We start from the raw sequence: 22,860 nt of genomic DNA on the forward strand, positions 1-22,860 counted from the left end.
CATTGTGCAGGGGGGTTGGACTAGATGACCCTAGAGGTCCCTTCCAATCCTATGATTCTATGATTCTCCATCATCATTCAAGCCTCTTTACAGAGTAACATAAGCAAAGGAAATTAGACCATTGACCAATATGTCTTAAGCCCTGATTCCCACATTTGGAAGGATGAGGCGATAGAGAGGACCACGTAGCTTCTGTTTGCAGATGGGAGGCTTGTGGTGGGTAATCACATTTGGGAATGCTCCTTTCTGTTGTTGTTGTTTTTTATACTCCTTGAACATAGCAAACCAGTACAGTAAGCAAAGCGTTTGCTATATTAAAATTTTTGCAATAGAATTCCTTCAACACAGACACCAAAACTCTTTGAGCTGATATTCACACGTATCCAGCCATGCAATTCTTGACATTTAAGGGCACTTTAATATTTGGAAGGGCCATTTGCCCAATTCTCCCCTCTCTCCCTTCCTTTGAAGTGTCGTTCCTAGAGGACAGTGGACCCAATGGGGCAAAATAACAGTCTGCAGTGGGAGGGAAGAATAAATGGAAACTGAGCCTCCTCTGAAACCTTACGTACCCTTCAGTTTTCTGAGTGTCTAATACTTCTGCACACCACTAGGAATTGCACTGCATAGCATTTGTGAATCTGTGTGTGGTGCTGGAATAGGTTTTACAAAGACCAAGGACTGCCCAAAAGACAAGTAAGTGGGTTCTAGATCCAATCAAGCTAGAATCTGCAATGACTGTACTGAGGCTATCATACCTTGGTCACATCATGAGAAGAAAAGACTCACTGGAAAAGACAATAGTTGCAGGGAAAGCTTAGGGCAGTAGGAGAAGAGGAAGACCCAACATGAGATGGATTGACTCAATAAAAGAAGCCATGGCTTTCAATTTGCAAGACTAAGAGCCAAGCTACAAGTGACACCCGACACAGGTTGGACACTTGCCAGCTTCCCTCAAGTTTTGATGGGAAATGTAGGCGTCCTGGTCTTCCAGCTTGGCTCTCTGACTGCTGTCCAATGGACGTTTCAACTGTCACTTGTCCAACATTCCGCCAGGCTGCCTACATTTCCCATCAAAACTTGAGGGAAGCTGACAAGTGTCCAACCTGTGGCAGGTGTGACTTGTAGCTTGGCTCTGAGGAAGGCTATCAATGATAGGATGTTTTGGAGGTTGTTCGTACATCGGGTCTCCAGAAGTTGGAAGTGACTTGGATATTCTTTCTCGTGTGGCTTTGCAGAGAGGGGCTGTTGACCCCTCCCCCCTCAATATTATGGGAGCAACCTGAGAATTCAGTCTGTTGCCATGAGAATGAGCCCCCAAATCTGAGTCTTGGGGTCAAAGCTTGAGACCTCAGAACCACTCCTTACCTGCAGTCCAACAAGCTCTATCTGCTTCTTGTTTTATCTTTGTAGACCTTTTGTAGAGTCGAGAAGATTAGAATTACACTGTCACCAGGCCCGCCTGACATCATTTTGGAATAAGTGTCTGCACACATACCAATACCAGTCTGTGTGGTTTCTAGCCTCCTGAGACGGCGAACTTGTTTCCTGAGAAGAAATTCTGTATTAAAGCTTCTACAAATGGTCTAAATGTGATTTTTTTTTAAAGAATCATGAGTAATATCTCATGGAAATTTTGCCATGATGTTCACAAAGATTGACAAAAACAACACGCAAGATTACCTGAGAACCTTCCTTTCTATCCACAACGAGTGAAGCCAATGAAGTCATCCCCAGAAATTCCCAAATTAGCAAGCGTTGCATGATCAGCATTAGATATGCTTACTGTTTCTTTTCATTAATGCTGTCTGGACGTGGGCTTTAAAATGTCTGTCTAGGCAAAATGAAACACTCCCAATTTTGTCTAATGGAAAGGGGTGAAAAGCTCAGCGATAGAATTCATGCTTTGCATACAGAAGGTTTCAGGTTCACTTCTAGTAAAAGCAGCTGTGGTAATGGGCCCGGAAAGGGTAGAGTTTGGGGAGTGATATAATGCCATGGAGCCCACCCTCCAGAGCAGCCATTTTCTCCAGGGGAACTGATCTCTGTCACCTATAATTCCGGGAGATCTCCAGCCACCATCTGCCAATCATAATACCAGTTTACGCAATCAACCCATGTTCACAATTGCTAGGAAAGCTCAGATGTTACCTTATCACATTATTTAACAAAACCAATTTTTTGGAAAATTTTAGGATTCACTCACAACTCACGAAGTTCTAGGCTTGAGGGAAACAGAGATGTATACTTGGGAATACCTGGACCCAGTGTTGAAGCTGTGACTTGTTGCCAATAAATTTGGCAGCAAACTACCTGTCTACCTGCATTGTGCAGGGGGGGGTTGGACTAGATGACCCTAGAGGTCCCTTCCAATCCTATGATTCTGTGATTCACCTGTGACCGGAAGGCAGTATGTCTACTTTTACTAGCAGCATCATTCCAAGGACCCAAGCAGAGAAAGGTCTTTCCCCCCACCTGCTACCTGAAATCCTTCACTCGGAAATGGCAGTTTCACATGGGTAGCCATGTTCTTCTACAGTAGAAGAGCAAGTTTCGAGTCCAATAGCACCTTAAGGACCAACAAAATTTCCTTTCAGTAGTCCAGCTTCCATCATCAGGTCCACAATGAAGGGAGCTTGTATCATGTCTGTAGCCCCTACATCCATGTCATTATTCTAGGGCAGTGATGGCAAACCTTTTTGAGCCCGAGTGCCCAAACTGCAGCACAAAACCAACTTATTTATTTCAAAGTGCCAACACTGCAATTAAACCTGAATACTGAAGTTCTCTCTCTCTCTCTCTCTCTCTCTCTCTCTCTCTCTCACTCACTCACTCACTCACTCACTCACTCACTCACTCACTCACTCAGGAGCCACGAATGAAAATAAAGCAAGTTAAAGCCATTTGCCCTTTTTTACACCAGCAGCCGTGCTTGCAAGCACTCTCTCTCACTCATTCACTCAAGAGCCATGACTGAAAGTAAAGCAAGTTAAATCAAAGCAGCTTACTCTTCTTTAGAAAGCCAGCCCCAGCCGCCTGGCTGCTGCCTCCACTTCCTGCTGCTAAAGAGACGGGCAGCAAGGAGGCAGCCTTGAGGAAAAGGAATCACGTGGGCAAGACCAAAACCCATGTGATCTCTGCTCAGAGCTACTGGAACACCGTTGCAGGCGTTCCCCCCTCCAAATGAGCCCTGGACCTAGCGATTGGCGACTTGGCTCGCATGCCCACAGAGAGGGCTCTGCGTGCCAGCTGTGGCACGTGTGCCATAGGTTTGCCATTGCTGTTCTAGGGGATGCTAAATGCTAATACTGTGTTACTGCCTGATTTCATATCGCCAATGCTATGTACATCACTGTCTGATTTCATAGTGCAAGGACTATGTGCCTCGCTTTCGTTTCTCCCTCTCACAGCCTGAGAACACAGCCGGGAGAGCTGTAGGTAATCTCTTTCTTCTAAGCTCACTGAAATGACCTTGTAGTGTCTGAAATGTTACAGTTCTCCATATCTTGTCTAGCTAATGTATAAACTCCAGAAACGTTTCCCAGACTTCTTCCCACTCAAACTTGTGGGTTAGAAGGGAGGGGAATGTTTGAGTATTTAGACCTGTACTTTCCTCAAGCCTTTATTCCCTTCAAGGAAGTTGTACTGCTCAGATGCATCCTTGCTTCTAAGTAAGCTTATGGACCTATGTATATGGAAAAGATCTGATTCCTGATTAAAAGTCATTTAACCAAGGACCTGTGTCTTTCTGTGATGATCCAGGGATCTCTCTGCCATATCCTGTCATCCATAGCCTGACAGCTGGACTCTCTAAAGCTTACACCTCAGAAATGTTGTTGGTCTTTAAGGTGCTACTGGACTTGAATCTTGCTCTTTGGAGGTGGCGAGAACTGAACCTAGAACCTTCTGCATGCAAATTGTCAACCCTGAGCTGCAGCCCTTCCCCATCATATTTTATATGATATAGCCTTGACTAATCTCAATAGCCCTTTCTCTCCCGAGATCAAAGTGTTTTCTTGCAGAACTAGAGAGATAATACAAGTGAGGTGGATGTTGGTGTCTTAGCCTGGAGTTTTAACTGGCAAGAGCTTGGCCTTCTACTCGAACTCCTAGTATTTTCTTTCTCTCTCCTCCTCTGCCTAGGGTTTGATGCCATAAGTCCACCCAACCTTTTGTTTTGAGTGAGGGCCAAGCTACAAGTGACGAACGACACTTGAACAGCAAGTGTATTTCTCTCTGTTCACTTAACCTCCACTCAATCCACTTGCCGTTCAAGTGTCATTCGTCACTTATAGCTTGGCCCTAAGACAGTGTGGCAAACGCTTGTATTGAATCCTCCAACAAGGGGTTGTCATTTGCTCACGGTTGTCTTGCAGTGTGCTCACCCAATAGCTTAATTTTATTGCCCATCGTTTAATCAAGCACTTTAGAGAGCAGATTTGCTGTGAGTTTGCTTCTAAGCCAGGCATCACTTACTGTACTGGCCTCCGCAGACTTTCTACTCTTGCCAACAGCTCGTTCCATGCGTCCGCTGGCCTTAGGGAGGAGCTCGGCCTTGTTTCTGATGCTCTGGATTGATTTGGGGATGCGCAGAGCGAAGGCAGGCAAAAAAAAAAGGCAGCTTTCATCTCTGACTGTATCTGCTAGGACAGTGGGTGGCCCACCGAACCAAAGGCAGCCCAGACATGCTAGCCCTCTGGGACCCTGACAACCTTTCCATTTTTGCTGTTGAGCTCCTTGGCAGGTTGCCATGTATGGCTGGCTCCAAGGGTATAGTTGAAGGGCAAATAACTCAGCAACGTTGCTGAAGCTAATCAGGTGTAATCCCAGACAAGAGGTCTCCTGAGGAACCTTTATAAACCCTATGGAGCTTCATGGTAGACTGGCTGTAGTGCTGAATGGGGTTGCATCCACACATGGCTGGATATTGCACAGTCATTGCGCTATAGCAGTCATTCACAACTGGATCGGCTGGTCCCTCCCTGCCAAATAACCCAGTGGCATAGCAATAATGCAACAACAGTGTAATAGGCAATGAAGCCTGGATGCAGCTGTGGTTCAAATCGCATCTCAGCCATGAAAATTCACTGAGTGACATTTGACTAGTCTCTCACACACACACACATGCACAGAGCCTGACCTATCACACAGGGTTGTTGTAGGATAAAATGTAGGCTAAACAGTACAGCTGAGGTCCTTGGGGAAAGGTCAGGAAGAAAAAAAATGAGATTTGCATGTTTGATTATGTAAACCTTTCTCCCACCTTCGGGAAAAATTACAAATATTTGCAGGATTACAAAGCTCATCCACAAATGTGTGCGAGTTGCTCAGCCAATAAGATAGTTTAGTGCCAGTCAGTTTTGAATGACTCGCACAGACATACACACCAGCTACCGATTCACATGGTGTGAATGTAAATGTGGTTGGACAATGGGGCAGGGCGGGGTGGACATTCTGTGATTTCTTGTTAGAAACTGGAGAAGCTCTCCATAGAAAGCAGAAATTGGGTTGAAGCTAGCTTTTCTGTTACCTGTCACTCCTGTGTTCGGAGGACAGATCGTATGGACCTTCTGTAAGTTCTTCTTGTAAACAGGTTGAGTACTCCAAAATGAAGCCATGTTTCTATAGAGATAGTCATATTCCATTTGGTAGCAGAAGCGTTTTTCTACAACGTGCAGTAATTAATCCTCAGGCAATTACATGGTTGAAAAATAGAACTCACAGTTTATTGAGGTAGATGCCATTCAGAGAAATACCGTAAACAAGAAAGAAAGTGTACGAATCTACTTTCCCTGTATCATGGCCAACTAGTTCAGCATCAAGGGTGCATGAGTGTGAAAGGGAAATTCCCCATTGAGAGAGAGGTAGATGCGATCTTTCTGTTTGGAGGCCAGGGGGGGTAAGAGAAAGAATCTTTCAATGGAGACAGAGAGGGAGGAGGAGTGAGGAGGCATTCCCTTCTTATTTGCTTATCAGAGACACATGCAGCACCTCCTAATTGCCAAGTAGGGTTGCCAGCCTCCAGGTGGTAGCTGAAGATCTCCCAGGATTACAACTGATCGCCAGGCCAAAGAGATCAGTTCACCTGGAGAAAATGGCTGCTTTGAAGGGTGAACTCTATGGCATTATACCCCACTGAGGCCCCTCCCCAAACCCCGCCCACTCCAGGCTCCACCCTCCCCCAAATCTCCAGGAATTTCCCGACCTGGACCTGGCAACCCTATATGCCAAGGCATGCTACGTTGACTATCCCAAAAACTGCTAGGTGTGTATAAGGTTCCTGTCAGTGCCATTCATGCTGCAAGGGAAGGAGAAGAAGATCTTTAGTTTTCTTATCATTAACCTGTCATGGTTGGACGGTACATGTTAGGGACCTTCCAGACTCATAAGCCGAGCAGAAACAGTGCTGACGTTTTTGTTTGATCAGTGAAATTTTGTCACATTCTTGCAATAAAGAGGAGGAGGAAAGTTATGTAAGGATGAATTTAGCTCAGGTATAATGCCAGTACAGGCTGGGGAAAGTTTGGGACATTTTTCTGCCAGCAGGCAGTGACCTAAAGCAAATGTATAACACCAGCCCTTTTGCTTCCCACCCCTATCTTTTCTTTGTGGGCTCAGTCATATCCTTCTTATTAGCAAGATGAACAATAGCTGAAGAAGGAAATGCTTTAGATTATAGCATCCTGCAGGAGAAAGACTGGATTAGAAAATAATAGGGCAACAACAAAACATTATTAAAAAGCCTCCTTTACCTTATGAGTTGCCCTGACCTGAATACCCAGGTGAGCTTGATCTCATCAGATCTTAGAAGCTATGCAGGGCTGGCCTTGGTTAGCAATTGTATGGGAAACCTCCAACGAAGACCAGAGTTGCAGGGGCAGGAAATGGCAAACCACCTCTGTTAGCCTCGTGCCATGAAAACCCCGCCAGGGGTCACCATAAGTCAGCTATGACTTGATGGCACCTCTCCACCACCACCACATTGTGAGTTACATTATGAGAACCAGTATGGTGTAGTGATTAAAGTGTGAGAGGCCTAGGTTTGAATCCTCACTCTGCCATGAAAGTTCGCTGAGTGATCTTAGGCCAGTCACACACTCTCAGCCTAACCTTCCTCATGTGGTTGGTGTTGTGGAGATGTGTGTGTGTGTGTGTGTGTATTAGTCATTTTATGTTATTTAAAGTCTTCCTTTCTTGCTGAGACTCAAGGCAGATTACACACTGCACGTCAATACGATCAACAGCTAGGACGTTCAGTAAAAAATGCAACGGGGATGGGTTGCGGAAAAGCCCCTGGTTTTGCATAGTTTGTGGAAAGCCAAGAGATTGGAAGCTTTCCTGACCTCTTCAGGCAGGCCGTTCCATAAGGTGGAGAATGCGCATGCATGGGCCAGTTTGGTGTAGTGGTTAAGAGCGCGGGACTCTAATCTGGAGAACCGGGTTTGATCCCCCACTCTTCCGCCTGAAGCCAGCTGGGTGACCTTGGGCTAGTCACAGCTCTCTCAGAGCTCTCTCAGCCCCACCCACCTCACAGGATGTTTTGTTGTGGGGATAATAATAACATACTTTGTAAAGTGATCTGAGTGGGCATTAAGTTGTCCTGAAGGGCGGTATATAAATCAAATGTTGTTGTTGTTGTTATTTCTTGAGGTATCGTGTATATACCACGGAAGAGACCCATTTTCAAAGCCTTGAAGGTCCCTTTAGAAAGTTGCAATCTCTTAGCACAGTCAGTGAAATCCTAAACAAGAGTGACTCCAATCTAAGCCCATAGAAATCATTGAACCTGTCTCTCCGGGTTGGTGGTCTGGAGAGAAGTTGTGAGGTACATAATTCGCTCAGTAGACGAAAAATGAACAATTCTCATTAATATTGATAATGTGCTTCAGGGACTTCCACTGAGTATCGACGAAATCTAGAATGGGCCTAGAGCAGCTTGTGAGTGTTGAACACCATACTAGTTACATACGGTGGCTTCCCAGTTGAATCCATTGGATATTCAAAGCAGCTTAGAGGCCTCTAGAGTTTCTTTGGCCTTTTTGAGGTCACCTTGCCCAAACCAGGCCACCAGACTAGGCCACCAGAATGGAGTTTCTAGTACCAGTATCTCTGTATTCAGGAAATAGCCTTACCTGGTAAGTTGTGTTCAAGCTTGGTGGATCTCAGCCTATGCAGGCCCGTACTGGACCATAAAGACTTTCCTGTCACCATGTCTGTATCCCGGAGCGAATGCCAGCTTTTAAAGCTTCTCAAAACATTCAACAGAAATAAATCATCTTTTTGTAACTGTTAGCAAGGGCAAGAACAAAAGAGCAAAGTTCCATAGGCCCCAGCCCTCGGACAAGAGGGCTAACAAGCTGCAAAAATAGACTTTGCCAACAACACTTAACTTTATTTTCAGGCGATTTAGCAGCTCTTTGTTTTCACACTTAACCAGTTTTTAATTAAAAAGTGACTTTTGTTCCTTTTGCCGTGGAGAAAGCCTTCCCCCTTTGGATTCGGCTGGCTCACAAAAAGCTAGAGGAGCGTGATAGTATTAGAAAGCAAATAGAAGGTTCAATCGCTAGTGGACCTCACCAATTCATGTCCGTCTCCTCTTTTTGTAATCTGCTTATTAGATTCTTATTGTCAGAAAGGATTAGCGTTATGAGCTGCAGGAATTCCTTTCATTCCCCGTCAGGCGAGGTAGTGGAGTGTGGCTGCCTTTTCATAACAATAACATTCTGGATTTCTCTTTTCACTCCAACCCTGCCCTCCCCCACTCTTGCCCCCCTCCGGTCTCTTTCCTTTTTCCTCTCCCACAGAGATTTGCGCCGCGGACTGTGGCGGGCATGGCATCTGTGTCGGAGGCACCTGCCGCTGCGAGGAGGGGTGGATGGGAGCGGCCTGTGATCAACGAGCATGTCACCCACGCTGCAACGAGCACGGGACCTGCCGGGACGGCAAGTGTGAATGCAGTCCGGGCTGGAATGGAGAGCACTGCACCATCGGTAGGGGGAAAAAAAAAGGGAATCCATTTGAAAGGGAATAACCGATGAGGGTGGAAGGAGGGGTCGGATGAAAAGAGCATGCTTAATTGAATTGGTGTGACATGACTGCAGCATGCGCATCTTTTTTTGTTCTTGGATTTTCACGTACCGGCGTCATACATTTTCATGCGGCGATCCAAAAGAGAACACCCCAATGTCCTTTCATTTGGCAATACGAGCACGCTTGTACTACATAACATCTGCCAATCTATGACATTTTTATTCCACCGGTTCTCTGAGGAGCTCAGGGGGCATCTGTCAGTGGTCTTTGACCCAAAGTTCGGGACCTTCAGGGAGGTCACCGGGACCCACTTGCAGGTCACAAGCCTTTATAGAGCCAATATTTTTTCTTGGTTTTGGGGAGGACCTGCTGCTAAGGTAGATCTCTGGGGAAAACATGCATCACATCCCCTACTTCTTTTCACATGCATACCAGAGAAGCCACAGGACGGTAGGGTGGAGTCACTTAGCAGTGGAGTGGTTTCCCTTTCAGCCCAGGCAGCTTCAAAGAATCTGGATTCCCCTCTTCCTGTCACATGGCTCTGATGTCACATGCTTGCACCTTAGGGCATCCCTGCTACTACCAGTTAGGGTTAAAGTCGAGTCCCAGGATTGGAAACATCAGAGACCAATGGCAAACATTGTGCCTTCCCCCCACACTGTAACCCTGGGAGGTTGGCTAAAGTGATGCAGGCCCAAGCAAGATGTATCTACCAGATTACATCTCAGTCTTCAAGGTGACTCCTTTCAGATTAAAATAAGATGCATCCCTCCCAGTTCTGCGGATACCACAGGCAGCCAAAAAGACAAATAAGTGGGTATTAGATCAAATCAAGCCTGAATTCTGCCTTGAAGCTAAAATGACAAAACTGAGGCTATCATACTTTGGTCACATCATGAGAAGACAAGATTCTCTGCAAAAGTCAATAATGCTAGGAAAAGTGGAAGGCAGTAGGAAAAGAGAAAGACCTAAAACGAGGTGGCTTGACTCAACAAAAGAAGCCACGTCCTCGAGTTTGCAGGATCTGAGCAAGTCTGTTAATGATAGGACGTTTTGGAGGTCTTTCCTTCATAGGGTCTCCATAGGTCAGAGCCGACTTGATGGCACATACACACACACACACATCCCACCCACATTTTTTATGGGGATGTATTTACTTAGAATTATTTCCCATTTTCCTCTCCAAAGCGGCCCACAACAGTACAAAACATGCAGTAAAAGCAATAGAAAAAAGTACAATGTAAATAAAATGTGTGAACGATAAACGTGAGGGCCCCCGTGAAGCATGAGACTCTATCCATCACATGCGAATTGGGCTCCGTAAACTCCAGCATTAAAAGTATGACTTCACCCAAAGCGTGCTTTATCTTTTATTTATGCTAATGTCACCCGCTAGGGTCCATTATGGGGTCTGCATAAACTGACACTCCATAAACTGGCACAAAGCAACATTCCCAGCCGGTTGCATTTTTTTTTAATGTTCCATTCCTCGCACCTAACAGCTTTCAGCTGACGAACAAAACATTTTCCCTTTTAAAGCCACCCTGGAATGAAAATGGAACAGTGAGGCACCCAGTAGACTACTGCACTGCAAAGGAAATTTTTACAGCTTTACTTAGCTATAGTGTTTCCAGATAACACGGCATCTGCATCCTAATTAACATGTTTGGTGGCTTAGCACAATGCATCCGAGAACATGCAGCCATCCAAGGTTTGCCCGCCCGGCAGGGATTGCATAGACATGCCAGGCGCGCATTCCTGTGGCTGCCGTGATTTGCACAATCACAGCAGCTCAGACATGGGCCTCTGTGACACCTAAGCCCCATGTAGTGGGGCTGGTTCCTGCAGTCCTTCCTGCTGGGTTACAATTATGCTCACAACCCCACACCACTAGGCCAGTGTGAGTCACCAGGCGTTTGATCTGAGCCTAAGCAAATGTGTCCCAACTCTTTTCCTAAAACCTTCCAAGGAAGTAAGTTTAGCAGCTACATAAAACTGGAGGAGAAGAATAGTTTTGAAGAGAGTTGATGGCAATACGATCCAGTGGTTGTTGACCACAATATGTATCCTTACTTCTTGTTTTTTATCTTTTGGTGGTGGTCCAATCCTGTTTGATTAAAGGCAGGGCTCATTTTGAGGGGGAACGCACAGGAACGCAGTTCTGGCAGTTCCCCAAAGAGGTCACATGTCAGGTGGCTCCGCCCACCTGACTCGGCCATTTTGGGTCCATTTTGGCCTGGATTGGGGCCAAAACGGCCCAGATCGGGCCTCTGACGGGTGGTGGATCACTCTCCCATTCAGCAGCAGCCTGATCCTGACCATTTTGGGCCTCTTTCGGCCATTTTCTGCCTCTTTTTGCCATTTTGGGCCCAATTTCGGCCCTGAACGGCCAGGATTGGGTCCAAAACAGCCAGGATAGGTGATGTCAGGAGGTGTGGCATATGCAAATCAGTTATGCTAATGACACATTTCCGGTGATGTCAAGGGGTGTGGCATATGCTAATGAGTTATGCTAATGAGTTCCTCCAGCTCTTTTTCTACAAAATGACCCCTGATTAAAGGTCATATATGTGGGATGAAGTACACATGCTACCCCTTGTTCCTGTTTAGCACTCCTCTTTTCTTTTAGTCACCTGCATGAAAGCCTTTATGAAGGGGTCCAAACTTTTTGCACAATTGTTGTGATCAGAAGTTTCTCACCGTGCTTTGTCCCAGCCGTTGCTCCAGTTCTCCTCTGTCATTCTTCAAGCCATTTCCTTCCTTTCGCTAACGCATGCATTCAGCGTAGACCACTTGTTGAATGATTTTCGGGCTAATTCATTTGAGCAGATTCTGACATCAGCTATTTCACAGCCCTGTATCCTACCGATTCGTAAACTCACCTCCAACTGTTCCCGTTCCCCATCCTTTTCATACGCTTTCTGACATGGTGCACCTGACTCGCTGGGTTGCATGTTCACAGTCAAGAGACAAGGTTACATTCTTTTAGAGAGAAGGATTTTTTTAAAGGCAGGAGTTCCAAGAAGAGGAACACAGGTCCATAGAACATGTTTCCCCAGGTGAGGGGCAGGAATCTTCCAGCCCTCACCAGTACAAGATCAAAATGTTAGCAGGCTCAGAGATCTATAGGCATCTACAAGAATGGTGAGCTGTTCCCAATAAGATATGAACAGCAAATAGGATCGGCACCATAGGAGGAGGCAAGAATGTTATCACTCCAAGGTTAATAGGGACAATCTGTCATGTTACCATTGGGTTTCTCCTGCAGCATATCAAGAGACTACCCTCCTTTGTACCCCGCTCCACCTTTCAATTCAATTCCTTTACCTAGTTACTTGGCCTGAAGACCCCCTAAAGAATATAGACATAAAAAGACATCACAAACAAATCTTGAAAACCCAAAAGGGGTAGTAGTATTGGCACAGATGAAAGGACATTGGCATGGAATCATACCATGTGTTTGTGGTAAGCATTTCCCTTATCCTCCTGTGATTTCCCCGCATGGCAACTTGCACTGTTTACAATAATTCCAGATGTTTCATGTTCCCTGCCTGCTTTCCCCTGAGCAAGGTAATGCCCCAGTGCTGATTTAAATGCGTACCTGTAATTGACAGGTATGCAGTCACATTTCTAGAAGGGGCTGGCCCAAGCAAAGGACATTTCTTTCAGTATTTCCTGTAGATCCTGGGGGTGGGGGGGGAGTAAGAATCCCTTCTTCAATTCCATCCTTTTTAGAAACATTCTCAGGCTATGATGTGAAAATCCCAGCCTGCTTAGATTGTCCCCGCAAAGGGTAAAGTTGCTAGTCCATGGCCAGAATTTAATATTATGTCTAGAGATGGGCACAAACTGGAAAAATGGTGGTTCGTTGCGGTTTGTGTTTCATCATGTTTCACGAACCACAAACCAGCATGAAATTGCCAGGTTCACGAAAACGTCACTTCCGGGGCAGCAGAGGGTCTGCAGAAGGCCCCTTCCCCCTGTTACCTAGGACACTGATTGATTGGTGCCAAGCTGTCTGCAGTGATAAACTGAAAAACCAGATGAACTGCTCTAAAATCATAGTGGTTTGTCGCGGTTCATCAAAAAATAAACTGACGAAACGCCGATTCATGAACCAAAAAACGGCCCGGTTCGTGACAAACTTTGGTTCGTATTTTGGTTCAGGCCCATCTCATGGCTCATGCACAGCTGCCATCAAAGCTGGTAGCTCAGTGTCTCCTCTTCCTCTGTTGCTTCGTAAGTCTAGTAATACAAAAGCACAATGTGAGGTTATCAGGGTTGTGAGTTTAATGCGCAAACACACACACACCTCAGTTCATTCCCTCACCTGCTGCCTGCCAGGCAGAGGCAGAGAATCTCTCAACATGGTGACATCACCTCGGATGTTTCATAGTGGTAACCTTTACTTCCTTTTGTCTGATCAAAAATTTGACACTGTAGATCAGCAGTAGATTCAAGAGACACAAAAGGAGGCACTTCTTAGTGTGTATTTAATTTATGGAATTCTTTGCCATAAGATGTAGTGATGGCCACTGGCTCAAGGTGGCTTCAGAAGGGGAGGAAGCAAATTCGTGAAAGAAAGGGCTCTACATACTGTTAGCCATGGAACCTCCATGAGTTGGATATGGCGTTCCCTGTTGCTACGTATGAATGTGAAAGTTGAACTGTAAAGAAAGCTGACAGGAAGAAAATTGATTCATCAGAAATGTGGTGCTGGAGGAGAGTTTTTTACAGATACCATAGGCTGCCAAAAAGGCAAATAAGTGGCTTCTAGATCAAATCAAGCCTGAATCCTAGAAGCTAAAATGACAAAATGGAGGCTATTATATGGTTGCATCATGAGAAGACAAGACTCACTGGAAAAGACAATAATGCTAGGAAAGGTGGAAGCCAGTGGGAAAAGAGGAAGACCCAAAATGAGATGGCTGAACTCAATAAAGGAAGCCAAGGCCTTCAGTTTGCAAGATTTGAGCAAGGCTGTCAGTGATTGGGCATTTTGAAGGTTGGTTGTTGTGGGTTTTCCGGGCTGTCTTGCAAACAAAGACACACTGTGACACTGAGAGATCTCTGTCTTTTGGTGCTACACCTCTGAAGATGCCAGCCACAGCTGCTGGCGAAACGTCAGGAACTACAATGCCAAGACCACGGCAATACAGCCCGGAAAACCCACAACAACCATCGTTCTCCGGCCGTGAAAGCCTTCGACAATACATTTTGAAGGTTGTTCATTCATAGGGTTGCCATGAGTCAGAAGCCATTTGATGGCACATAACACGCACAAAACAGGAAGGAAGTCCCCGTTAATGACAAAGAAGCTCTGCCGAGCATCATAGGACCATGGGAGAAAGGAAGAGGAGGGACACAGGGCTGCCGTTTTCAACAGCAGCTCTAAATGTGCTGCAAGTCCGAGTTGCTGTCTGCATTAGCTTAATGCTTCATTCTCTCACATTTCAGGGCACATGTGCCACAGAGTAGGTGGTGCGGAGTTTCTGGAAATGGGCAGGGGAGCTGGTGTGCTCATGTTACATGTGAGCCCTGAGCACCTTGGAGGAGGTACAGGATATGGATGTACTAGATAAGTAACTGGCAAGCAAACTTTCCTGAGATGAGCTCCCTCACTCTGAGGTAACTTGGTTGCCTGCAACATCCTGCAGAGAACTTTAATGCATATCTCCTACCGGTGTAGCAACTGTGGTAAAATTGCCTGTACCCATTTGGTGAGTGACACAAGCCCAGTTCAGTCTTCAAGAGTCCCTACAGGATGATATGGACAACCAAGTTCCTCTGGAGTGAGGGAGGCCATTACTGTGTCATTTAGTTGTCTTTGTGGATTTAAAGCGTGAAACAACTCATAACTAAGTTCCATAACTGGAAATCCGCCGTTGTTGTTGTTGTTGTTGTTGTTCTAACAAGCAGTTGTTGTGTGAAGGGAGGGGGTCAGGCACTGGACAAGATATAGATCAGGTGCTAGAGAAGGTGGGGTAATTTCCCCTTGTGTCATGTCACTGACATACAGTAACATACACACAAGGTTTGCCCTTTTTTTGAAGGGCAAAAAGAGAAGTCTCCATTTTCTCTAAAAGTAGTAGATAGGAGCCGCGTTCAGTCAGAAAAATGGCGTGAATAAGGGAAGCAACATGTGAGGTCTGATGCTACATGTTCCACTCTCTGAGGAACTGCATTCGTGTGACTTCAATGTACCGAACTGCCAGAAAGTTCTCTCGTTTTCGGGCCAGATTTCAGCCGTCAGTCTGCACTCCATCTTGCTTACAAATATGCATCTTGTGGTTTTGTTTACCCACTAGATTGTTGTCAGGGTGTCTAGACTTGAAAGGGAGGGGGATTTTTCTTCAGGTCACGACCTCGCCTAGGTGGGTGGTCTTCCTAAGCCAACACAAGAGTGGAAGGGGGGGGTGAACAGTATGAGGAGTCGTCTGAGAGCCAGATGGAATGGAGGATGAGTATGGCGTCCAGACTTAGAACAGCAACAGTCCCTGGTCTTAGCTCGGCAACATTATAAATAAGAGCAAAGCATTGACCGGAAGAGAGCGAAATGAGACAGCTTTCACCGAAAAATCTTGCCTGGCCCAATAAGCACATTTCCTTCCCTCTTCTGAAGTTGTCAACTGTTCTAAAGAGAAGGGGTTGTGTGCTCACACCAAGGCTTCTGAGCATCCTTTATGCTCTTGGCCTGACCTCAGTTCAGCTGTTTTAAGCACTCTTTTCCTCTGTTGAATCGCTTTGTCTCATCATCGGACTTGGCCTCTCCTTTGGAGGGGTTAATTCGTAGTGGCGACGCAGAGGTTCAGAGGGTGCCAGGAAAGAGAGCTGGTTGTTCAAGCAAGAACGCAGAAACCCTTCCCCAGTACTAAGAATGCCTTTCATTGGCCTAGCAGTCAATACTTTTTATCATATGCTGCCTCAATAGGGGTCATCATTGTATCTGTTATTAAATAGCTACTATTAATTCCATTTATGTCCTGTCTTTCTTCCGTTCTGGAACTTCAGTAGGGTTGCCAGGCCCCCTCAAGCTCCCAGCGGGGGATTGGGGTCTGGCTCTTACCTCTTTTCTGAGGGGGGGTGCGTGCGCTCCCGCAAAGCACGATGATGTCACTTCTGGGAAGCGCTCCACAGTGGCTCAAAACGGGCCCGATCCGCAGGAGCGCGCAGCTCCACAGGGGAGCACGCATGGAGGGTGCGCCCCCTGCTGGCCAGGTAAGTGGGGGCGGGGTGTGGGGGGCCAGAGCGGGGGATCCAGAGCGGGGGATCCCCACCGGGGGTCTGGCACCCCTAAACTTCAGGCAGCTTAGATAGCATTCCCAGCACATCCCCCAACCAGGCACAAGCCTGATCCAGACCTGCTTAGCTTAAACTAGATCACCGAAACCCCCAGATGTTCCCTGAGACCAAAGCAGTATCCTCTGTCGTCACTTTTGCAACCGAGATCCCAGATGGCAGGGACTGACCGCTGGGGAAACAGGTAGATGTATCTGTAGCTATTTCATCTCCTGCTTTAGCAAGATTTTAAAAGTTACCTCTGGCATCCAGGTAGCAGCTCTGGTTATGAACCATGAGTAGATGGTCAGCCAATGTAAATTCAGAGCTGGAGAGAAATGTCTCAAAACCCTACGGTGATAGAATCAACTATGCTTCTTCAGACTGGAAGGGAAGGAGCACGCCTTGGGGCACGCTCCTGTGTTTGATGCTCACTGCAAACAGAAAGCCAGCACAGCAAGCCAAGAAAGTCTTCTCCCTGCTGTGTTACCTTTCTATTTGCATGCATGTTTTTTCCTGCAAATGTATTATGTTTACAATATTTATAGCCCGTCTTTTTCAAAAAAGCAAATGAAGTTGGAGGACCACCCGCTGCAGTCTGAATTATAGTTCAGGCCTTACAAAATCATGATAAACACCTGGGGCAGGGAAGGGACCTTTCACACCCATACGTCACCCCCCAAAGACATAACACCAGCATAAGAGGATGTCATAGCAGGCAAAAAGCAATTTCTACTGCAAGCTAGTTCTTTGAGGCACAGACATCTCTCACTTATGCTTACATTTCTGTGCCGAGAACTGTGGCCATGGACGACGCTGTTATCAGTTTTGAATAACGAGAAGGAAAGAATGAAGGAATTTGGACTGTTGGTTTCCTGGAGGAGAGGGAGAGACCCCTTTCTCTTTTGCTTACATTATTCTAGACGTTGACAGCTCTGTATCAATTAATGATGTATGGATGGAAAGAAGGAAAGAAAAGGAAGAAAGAAAAGATTCCTTTGTTGCCCTTGTAGGGGAAAGTTCCATAGGGTCTTTGAATCCCCTGCCATTTATTCTGAGCTTAACACCCAGAATGAATAAACCTTCCCTGGTTTCTGCTCTCTCCCGTTTCCCTTTCATTCCACTTCCTGCTACCCTGTAAAGCTTGGCCATCTGGTTTGTCGTCCGTCCCCCCCTCCCACAGCACTGTCCTCCGCCTTCCAGTGGGCCAGTCTCCTTTCCTTTGCCTCTGTGACCCCCCCGCACTATCTTTGTACTAAACTGTACTGCACTTGACTCAATCCTATACTTTACATGTCCTGTCTTTTATCTCCCCCAAGCTCACTATCTGGATAAGGTAGTGAAAGGTATGGCGTTTCTTCCTTCCTCTTTTTTCTCCTCTGTTTGTCGTTGTGGTCTCAATCAAGCCCCTCTCCCAAACAACAAGCCGAGTCAAAATTAGGTTGCATCTTTTTTTCCCCCATTATCATACTATTCTCTTGCCTAATGTCCAGAAAGGCTGGCTTTGGGGGCATTTAGGCTGGAAAACAAGAATGTATTTTTTGTACGTGCCTTCATCTTGCACTAACTTCATGTAGCGTTTCCTCTGTCCTCTTCATTCCATTTCTTGTCGTCGTCTCTCCCCCCCCCCGCACACCCCCACCTAGCCAGAAGGAGGAAAAAAATTAACAGCAGTCACTGCAGCAATGTTTAAAACCGTTTTTTAAAGTTACGTGACCCGAAAGATGAAGACCAGGTGAGTGTGTTTTATTGTATGGACTGTGGACCCTGCTATGTTGTAGCTTAAAATAGAAGTTATCTTGACCCTGGCCTTTATCCTGAGATGCAAATGGAGCCCTGGACCAATCCTCCAGCTCTGTTTAACCACGAATCATCGCCGTGGACATCTTTAAAATATGTTGTATATTAACAGAAGCTAGGGTTTCTAGGTGAACAGCTACTGACTCTCAAGGCCTACATGAAAAGTCTGGTCTTTTTACTTTAAGATGATAAAGGAATCAGAATAAACTCCACCAATGAATGAGTTTAGGCTGGTGATATAAACGGACTTCAACACTCCTGGTACCGAGGTACTCCCATGAAGTGTCATTGAGACAATCTAGCTGTGCCTATGATGATATTGAAGAACAAAAATGTCTAAGGCAGAATGCAGGGGGAAGGCTCTTCTCAGGCAGCTCAGCAGCTTGGATGCTGCCAAGGTGGCAGTCAAAAGAGGAGGCACTCACATGCCACTGTCTCTTCCCTCGTCATCATTCCCAGGCAGTTTGGCGCACATGAGCAACAGGCAGGCCTTGCGCTCTGCGGATAAGCCGCTCCTGGTGGTCCCTGGCCGGCAGGATACTCGTCTGGCCTCGGCCAGGGCCTTTTTGACCCTGGCCCCAGCCTGGTGAAACACACTCCCAATTGAGATACAAGCCCTGTGGGACCTGTTACAGTTCCGTAGGGCTTGCAAAATGGAGATGTTCTGCCAGGCCTTTGGTTGAGAACCATTGAATTGTTCTCTTCCTGTTTGCCACATCCCGTGCTCTGCTAGCGGCCACCCTGGCCTGTGCCACAGCTATATACATGGTTTTAAAAAGATATTTATTATAGCCTGAGTTCATCATGGTGCCAGTTGTTTGTATTGTTTTTATGTGTTTTTTTAAGATATATAGAGAGCTTTAATTATATAATATATGTTGTTAGCCTCCCTGAGCCCAGACGCAGGGAGGGCGGGGTATACATTTGATCAAATAAAATAAATAGATGGTGAACCAGCTCTGATGGAGGAAGGGGAGCTTGCCCTTCCTCTATCCTGTCCAATTGGCATCTCTGTGGGGAAATGGCCTTGGGTTAGTTATAGCCCTAATAGCAGTATGATAGGTGCAGAATTACTTGTACCACCCTTCTGAGCAGTTCCTACACTTCCCATTTGGGAAACGCTGGCTTTTAACCAAGCTTCTTATAATCCTAAGCGGAAAGCCAGATTTGTGAATGAATAAATGAAAGTGATGTGCGATTCAAACCTTAGTACTCTTTCAGTGCAATCCTCTGGAGAGTTACTCCAGTCTAAGCCCATTGACTTCAATGGACTTAGACTGGAGTAACTCTGCATAGGATTGCACTGTTTATTTCCAGGCCTTAGAACCATGCTGTTCATTTTATTGTATTTTATTTCAGTGTCTCAGTTAAAGTCATGAAAGCTGCTCCCGAACAATTTTCCTTTTTCAAGATCCTCCGGGCTTGGAGCTGCAGTTTATTAATTTAATTTGTGAAATTAAGAGTCCAAGTGGTCAAATTGATTTTCACCCACCTTTTTTTTAAGCTGGAAAACATTGCCTGCCGTTTCAAAATGGGAAGCTAATTATATGCATTAGATACCTAGGCCACAGGCACTAATGCGTTCCTGATAGGTCTGACAAGCTGACAGTAAACCCGGCTGAATTGGACAAACACATCCCTTTGAAATTACTTATATGTTGTTGTAGCGCAACTATACATAGCTGTGAGGCTTACATTCTCTGTCACAAAGCATCGAATGCCCCCTTGTTCCATTGAAGCCCGACAGTTTTAGCTTCAAATCAATGGCAGACAGGGTTTCACATTCTGTATGGGAGAGCCTCCTTTACTTTTAAATAAATAAGTCAGATTGCAATATTTAATTTGATCAACCAGTTTCAAAATATTGGTTGTTTTTTAAAAAAGTAGGTTCCCTGAATAAATCTGAGAATCCGTTTGTTTGCTTTTAATACTTAACAAAACCCCAAGTGGTGGAGGCCGTTTAAAAAGATACAGTCCCCTCTTCTTTCCCTGTGTCTCCCACATAGAAGAGGGAATACATCTGTCATGACGGCTCTTGATATAACATTTGTGTTGAGTATCTAAAACTAAAAATAATGCCCACCTTCAAAACAATTTTCTTCATTTGCAGACCAAATGACCCAGACTATGGCAGCTACCCATCTTACCCATTTTCAGATTTAATTTATACTCTAGTTATACTTAACCTAAAGACTCAAACAGGAAATAAATCTGACTCTACAATTTATTTTAAAATTTTATTGGGATTTGGCCTGTGGTGGGGGAAGGGGGCAGGAACAGGTAGTGATATATTTTTGGTGGGTAGAGCTTCCCCAGTCAGTATAGTTCCGCTGTCCTGCTGATGATAACGTATATTGATTTTGTGATTGAGGACTACTTGCCCACACCACACTTCCTCGTTACACAACCAAGATGAGAGGCCAAAGAAATGTATTTACTGGTCTCCCAGTCAGAGTTGCCAGTCCTCCAGTGGGGGCAGGGTATGCACCATCCACACTTTTAGTTTCCCCCCCAAATGGTGGTTGGGATGATGGCGTGACTTCACTTCCAGGAAAAACTCAGAATAAAAACAATAACAACAACAACAACAACATTCAATTTATATACCGCCCTTCAGGATGACTTAACACCCACTCAGAGTGGTTTACGAAGTATGTTATTATTGGTTGTTGTGGGTTTTCCGGGCTGTATTGCCGTGGTCCTGGCATTGTAGTTCCTGACGTTTCGCCAGCAGCTGTGGCTGGCATCTTCAGAGGTGTGCACCTCTGAAGATGCCAGCCACAGCTGCTGGCGAAACGTCAGGAACTACAATGCCAAGACCACGGCAATACAGCCCGGAAAACCCACAACAACCATCGTTCTCCAGCCGTGAAAGCCTTCGACAATATGTTGTTATTATCCCCAAAACAAAATACCCTGTAAGGTGGATGGGGCTGAGAGAGAGCTAGAAGCTGTGACTGACCCAAGGTCACCCAGCTGACTTCAAGTGGAGGAGTGAGGAATCAAACCCAGTTGTCCACATTAGAGTCCAGCACTCTTAATTACTACACCAAACTGTTAGCCTTTCTAGGAATCACTGAAAACTCTGTGGTAAAATCATAGAGTTTGGGGCAATTCCTAGAGGAGACTGACTTCACTTTTGGCTGGGCCTGGTAACCTACTCCCAGTGTTTGGCACTATTAATTGCTACCTACCCCTTAGGTAAATCATGATGAATCTTCTGAGGCACACCTTCAGCCCTTCCTTGCTAAAACTCCTTGTTAATTTTGCCTGCTACAGAGATAACCAAAAGGAAATCAGAGATTTTAAAACAACAACCAGGAAAAATAAACCATGGAAGTTTAAATCAACTTTGTACAGTGGAATTTATTGAGAAAATGAGATATGGAGATACAGTTTCTTCCCAGATTATCTATATTGCTTCTGAATGAAGAGATATAGAGATACAGTTTCTTCCCAGATTATCTATATTGCTTCTGAATGAAGAGAACACCAGTAACTGCAAGACGAATTTTGACTGTAAGAAGTTTTCCCACAGGTTTCCTAACCTGTTAGAACCTTTTAACCACAGGCCGCCGCCTTACCTGTAGCTTTCAAATATATCAGAAAGACTATGTAAGAGAGCCTTACACCAGTGTGTGCCCCACCAGGGTACTCCACTAAATGATCACCTTCCCCCTGAGCTCATTCAGCCCCACCCACCTCACAGCCCACCTAACATACTTTGTAAACCACTCTGAGCAGGTGTTAAGTTGTTCTGAAGGGCAGTATATAAATCGAATGTTGTTGTTATTGTTGTTATATAGAGCTAAATCCCCTAACCTGCCTAAGAGATCTCTTCGGACAAAGAGGTTCTCGAAAGGTTATGCTACAGTAAAGTTGGCTAGTCTTAAAGGAGCTACTGGACTCTTTACTATAAGAGATCTGCCTATCTGATCAAAAAACAGTTAAATGGCTCTTTTCTGATCTGCCCCTCCACTCCTCCCCTTTCTCTCACTGGCTGTTGATGGCCTTCTCTACCAGAGCACAAAGGGGATTGGCAGGTATGAAAAAGGTGGTGACTTTGGCTCTGCCCATCACACAGGTGCAAAGCAAACTCATCAAGGGACCACTGAGTGACGCGGGACTGCTGCAGAAAAGGGAATCCCCAAGTCAGGTTCTGCTCCTCCGATTCTGCAACTTCATGCTGTTTGTATCCACACCTCTGTTCTACCTCACTGGCTGAGAGCCAAAACACACGTTAAGAAATACCTAGGTTCAGCACGTGTTCTCTTACCTCAAGGTTTGCCGGGATCTGTAGGCGTCCTGGAAGCTTAAAGTTTAGCATTTACAGAGCAGCAAAAAGGGGAAGGGAAATACAGGCGCCTGTATTTTAAGCTTTAAGCTTCCAGGACGCCTTTAAGCTTCCAGGACGCCTACAGATCCTTTAAGCTTCCAGGACTTTAAGCTTCCAGGACGCCTACAGATCTTTAAGCTTCCAGGACGCCTACTTTAAGCTTCCAGGACGCCTACAGATCCCGGCAAACCTTGAGATAAGAGAACACGTGCTGAACCTAGGTATTTCTTAACGTGTGTTTTGGCTCTGAGAGGGAAGTGCGCTGCAAAGTCAGGACACAAATCACATTATTCTTCATATTGCAGGGGAGAACAAGAACTAGGCCGTTTTCACACTACTTACCTGCTCCCGGAACGTTGCGAAACATAGTGCAAAAACTGCGGAAGATAGCGTCTTCTCGCGAGAGTTTTGTGCGA

The 22,860-nt window shown here is 45.7% G+C and overlaps 1 protein-coding gene across 9 annotated transcripts in view; it reads left to right on the forward strand.

Annotated features, from left to right (window-relative positions):
• Nucleotides 1-22,860, forward strand: part of TENM4 (teneurin transmembrane protein 4) — a 472,503-nt gene that overhangs the window by 340,301 nt on the left and 109,342 nt on the right. For 8 of the 9 annotated variants that reach the window (XM_054974009.1, XM_054974008.1, XM_054974006.1 and 5 more), the window contains one exon: nucleotides 8,805-8,990. In XM_054974009.1, the coding sequence (XP_054829984.1) occupies nucleotides 8,805-8,990 (186 nt within the window). Of the gene's footprint in view, nucleotides 1-8,804; nucleotides 8,991-17,627; nucleotides 17,655-22,860 lie in introns of all 9 variants that reach the window. The other variant, XM_054974005.1, reaches the window with a different exon arrangement.

The sequence above is a fragment of the Eublepharis macularius genome, chromosome 3, assembly GCF_028583425.1.
Source record: "Eublepharis macularius isolate TG4126 chromosome 3, MPM_Emac_v1.0, whole genome shotgun sequence".
Taxonomy (NCBI): Eukaryota; Metazoa; Chordata; class Lepidosauria; order Squamata; family Eublepharidae; genus Eublepharis; species Eublepharis macularius.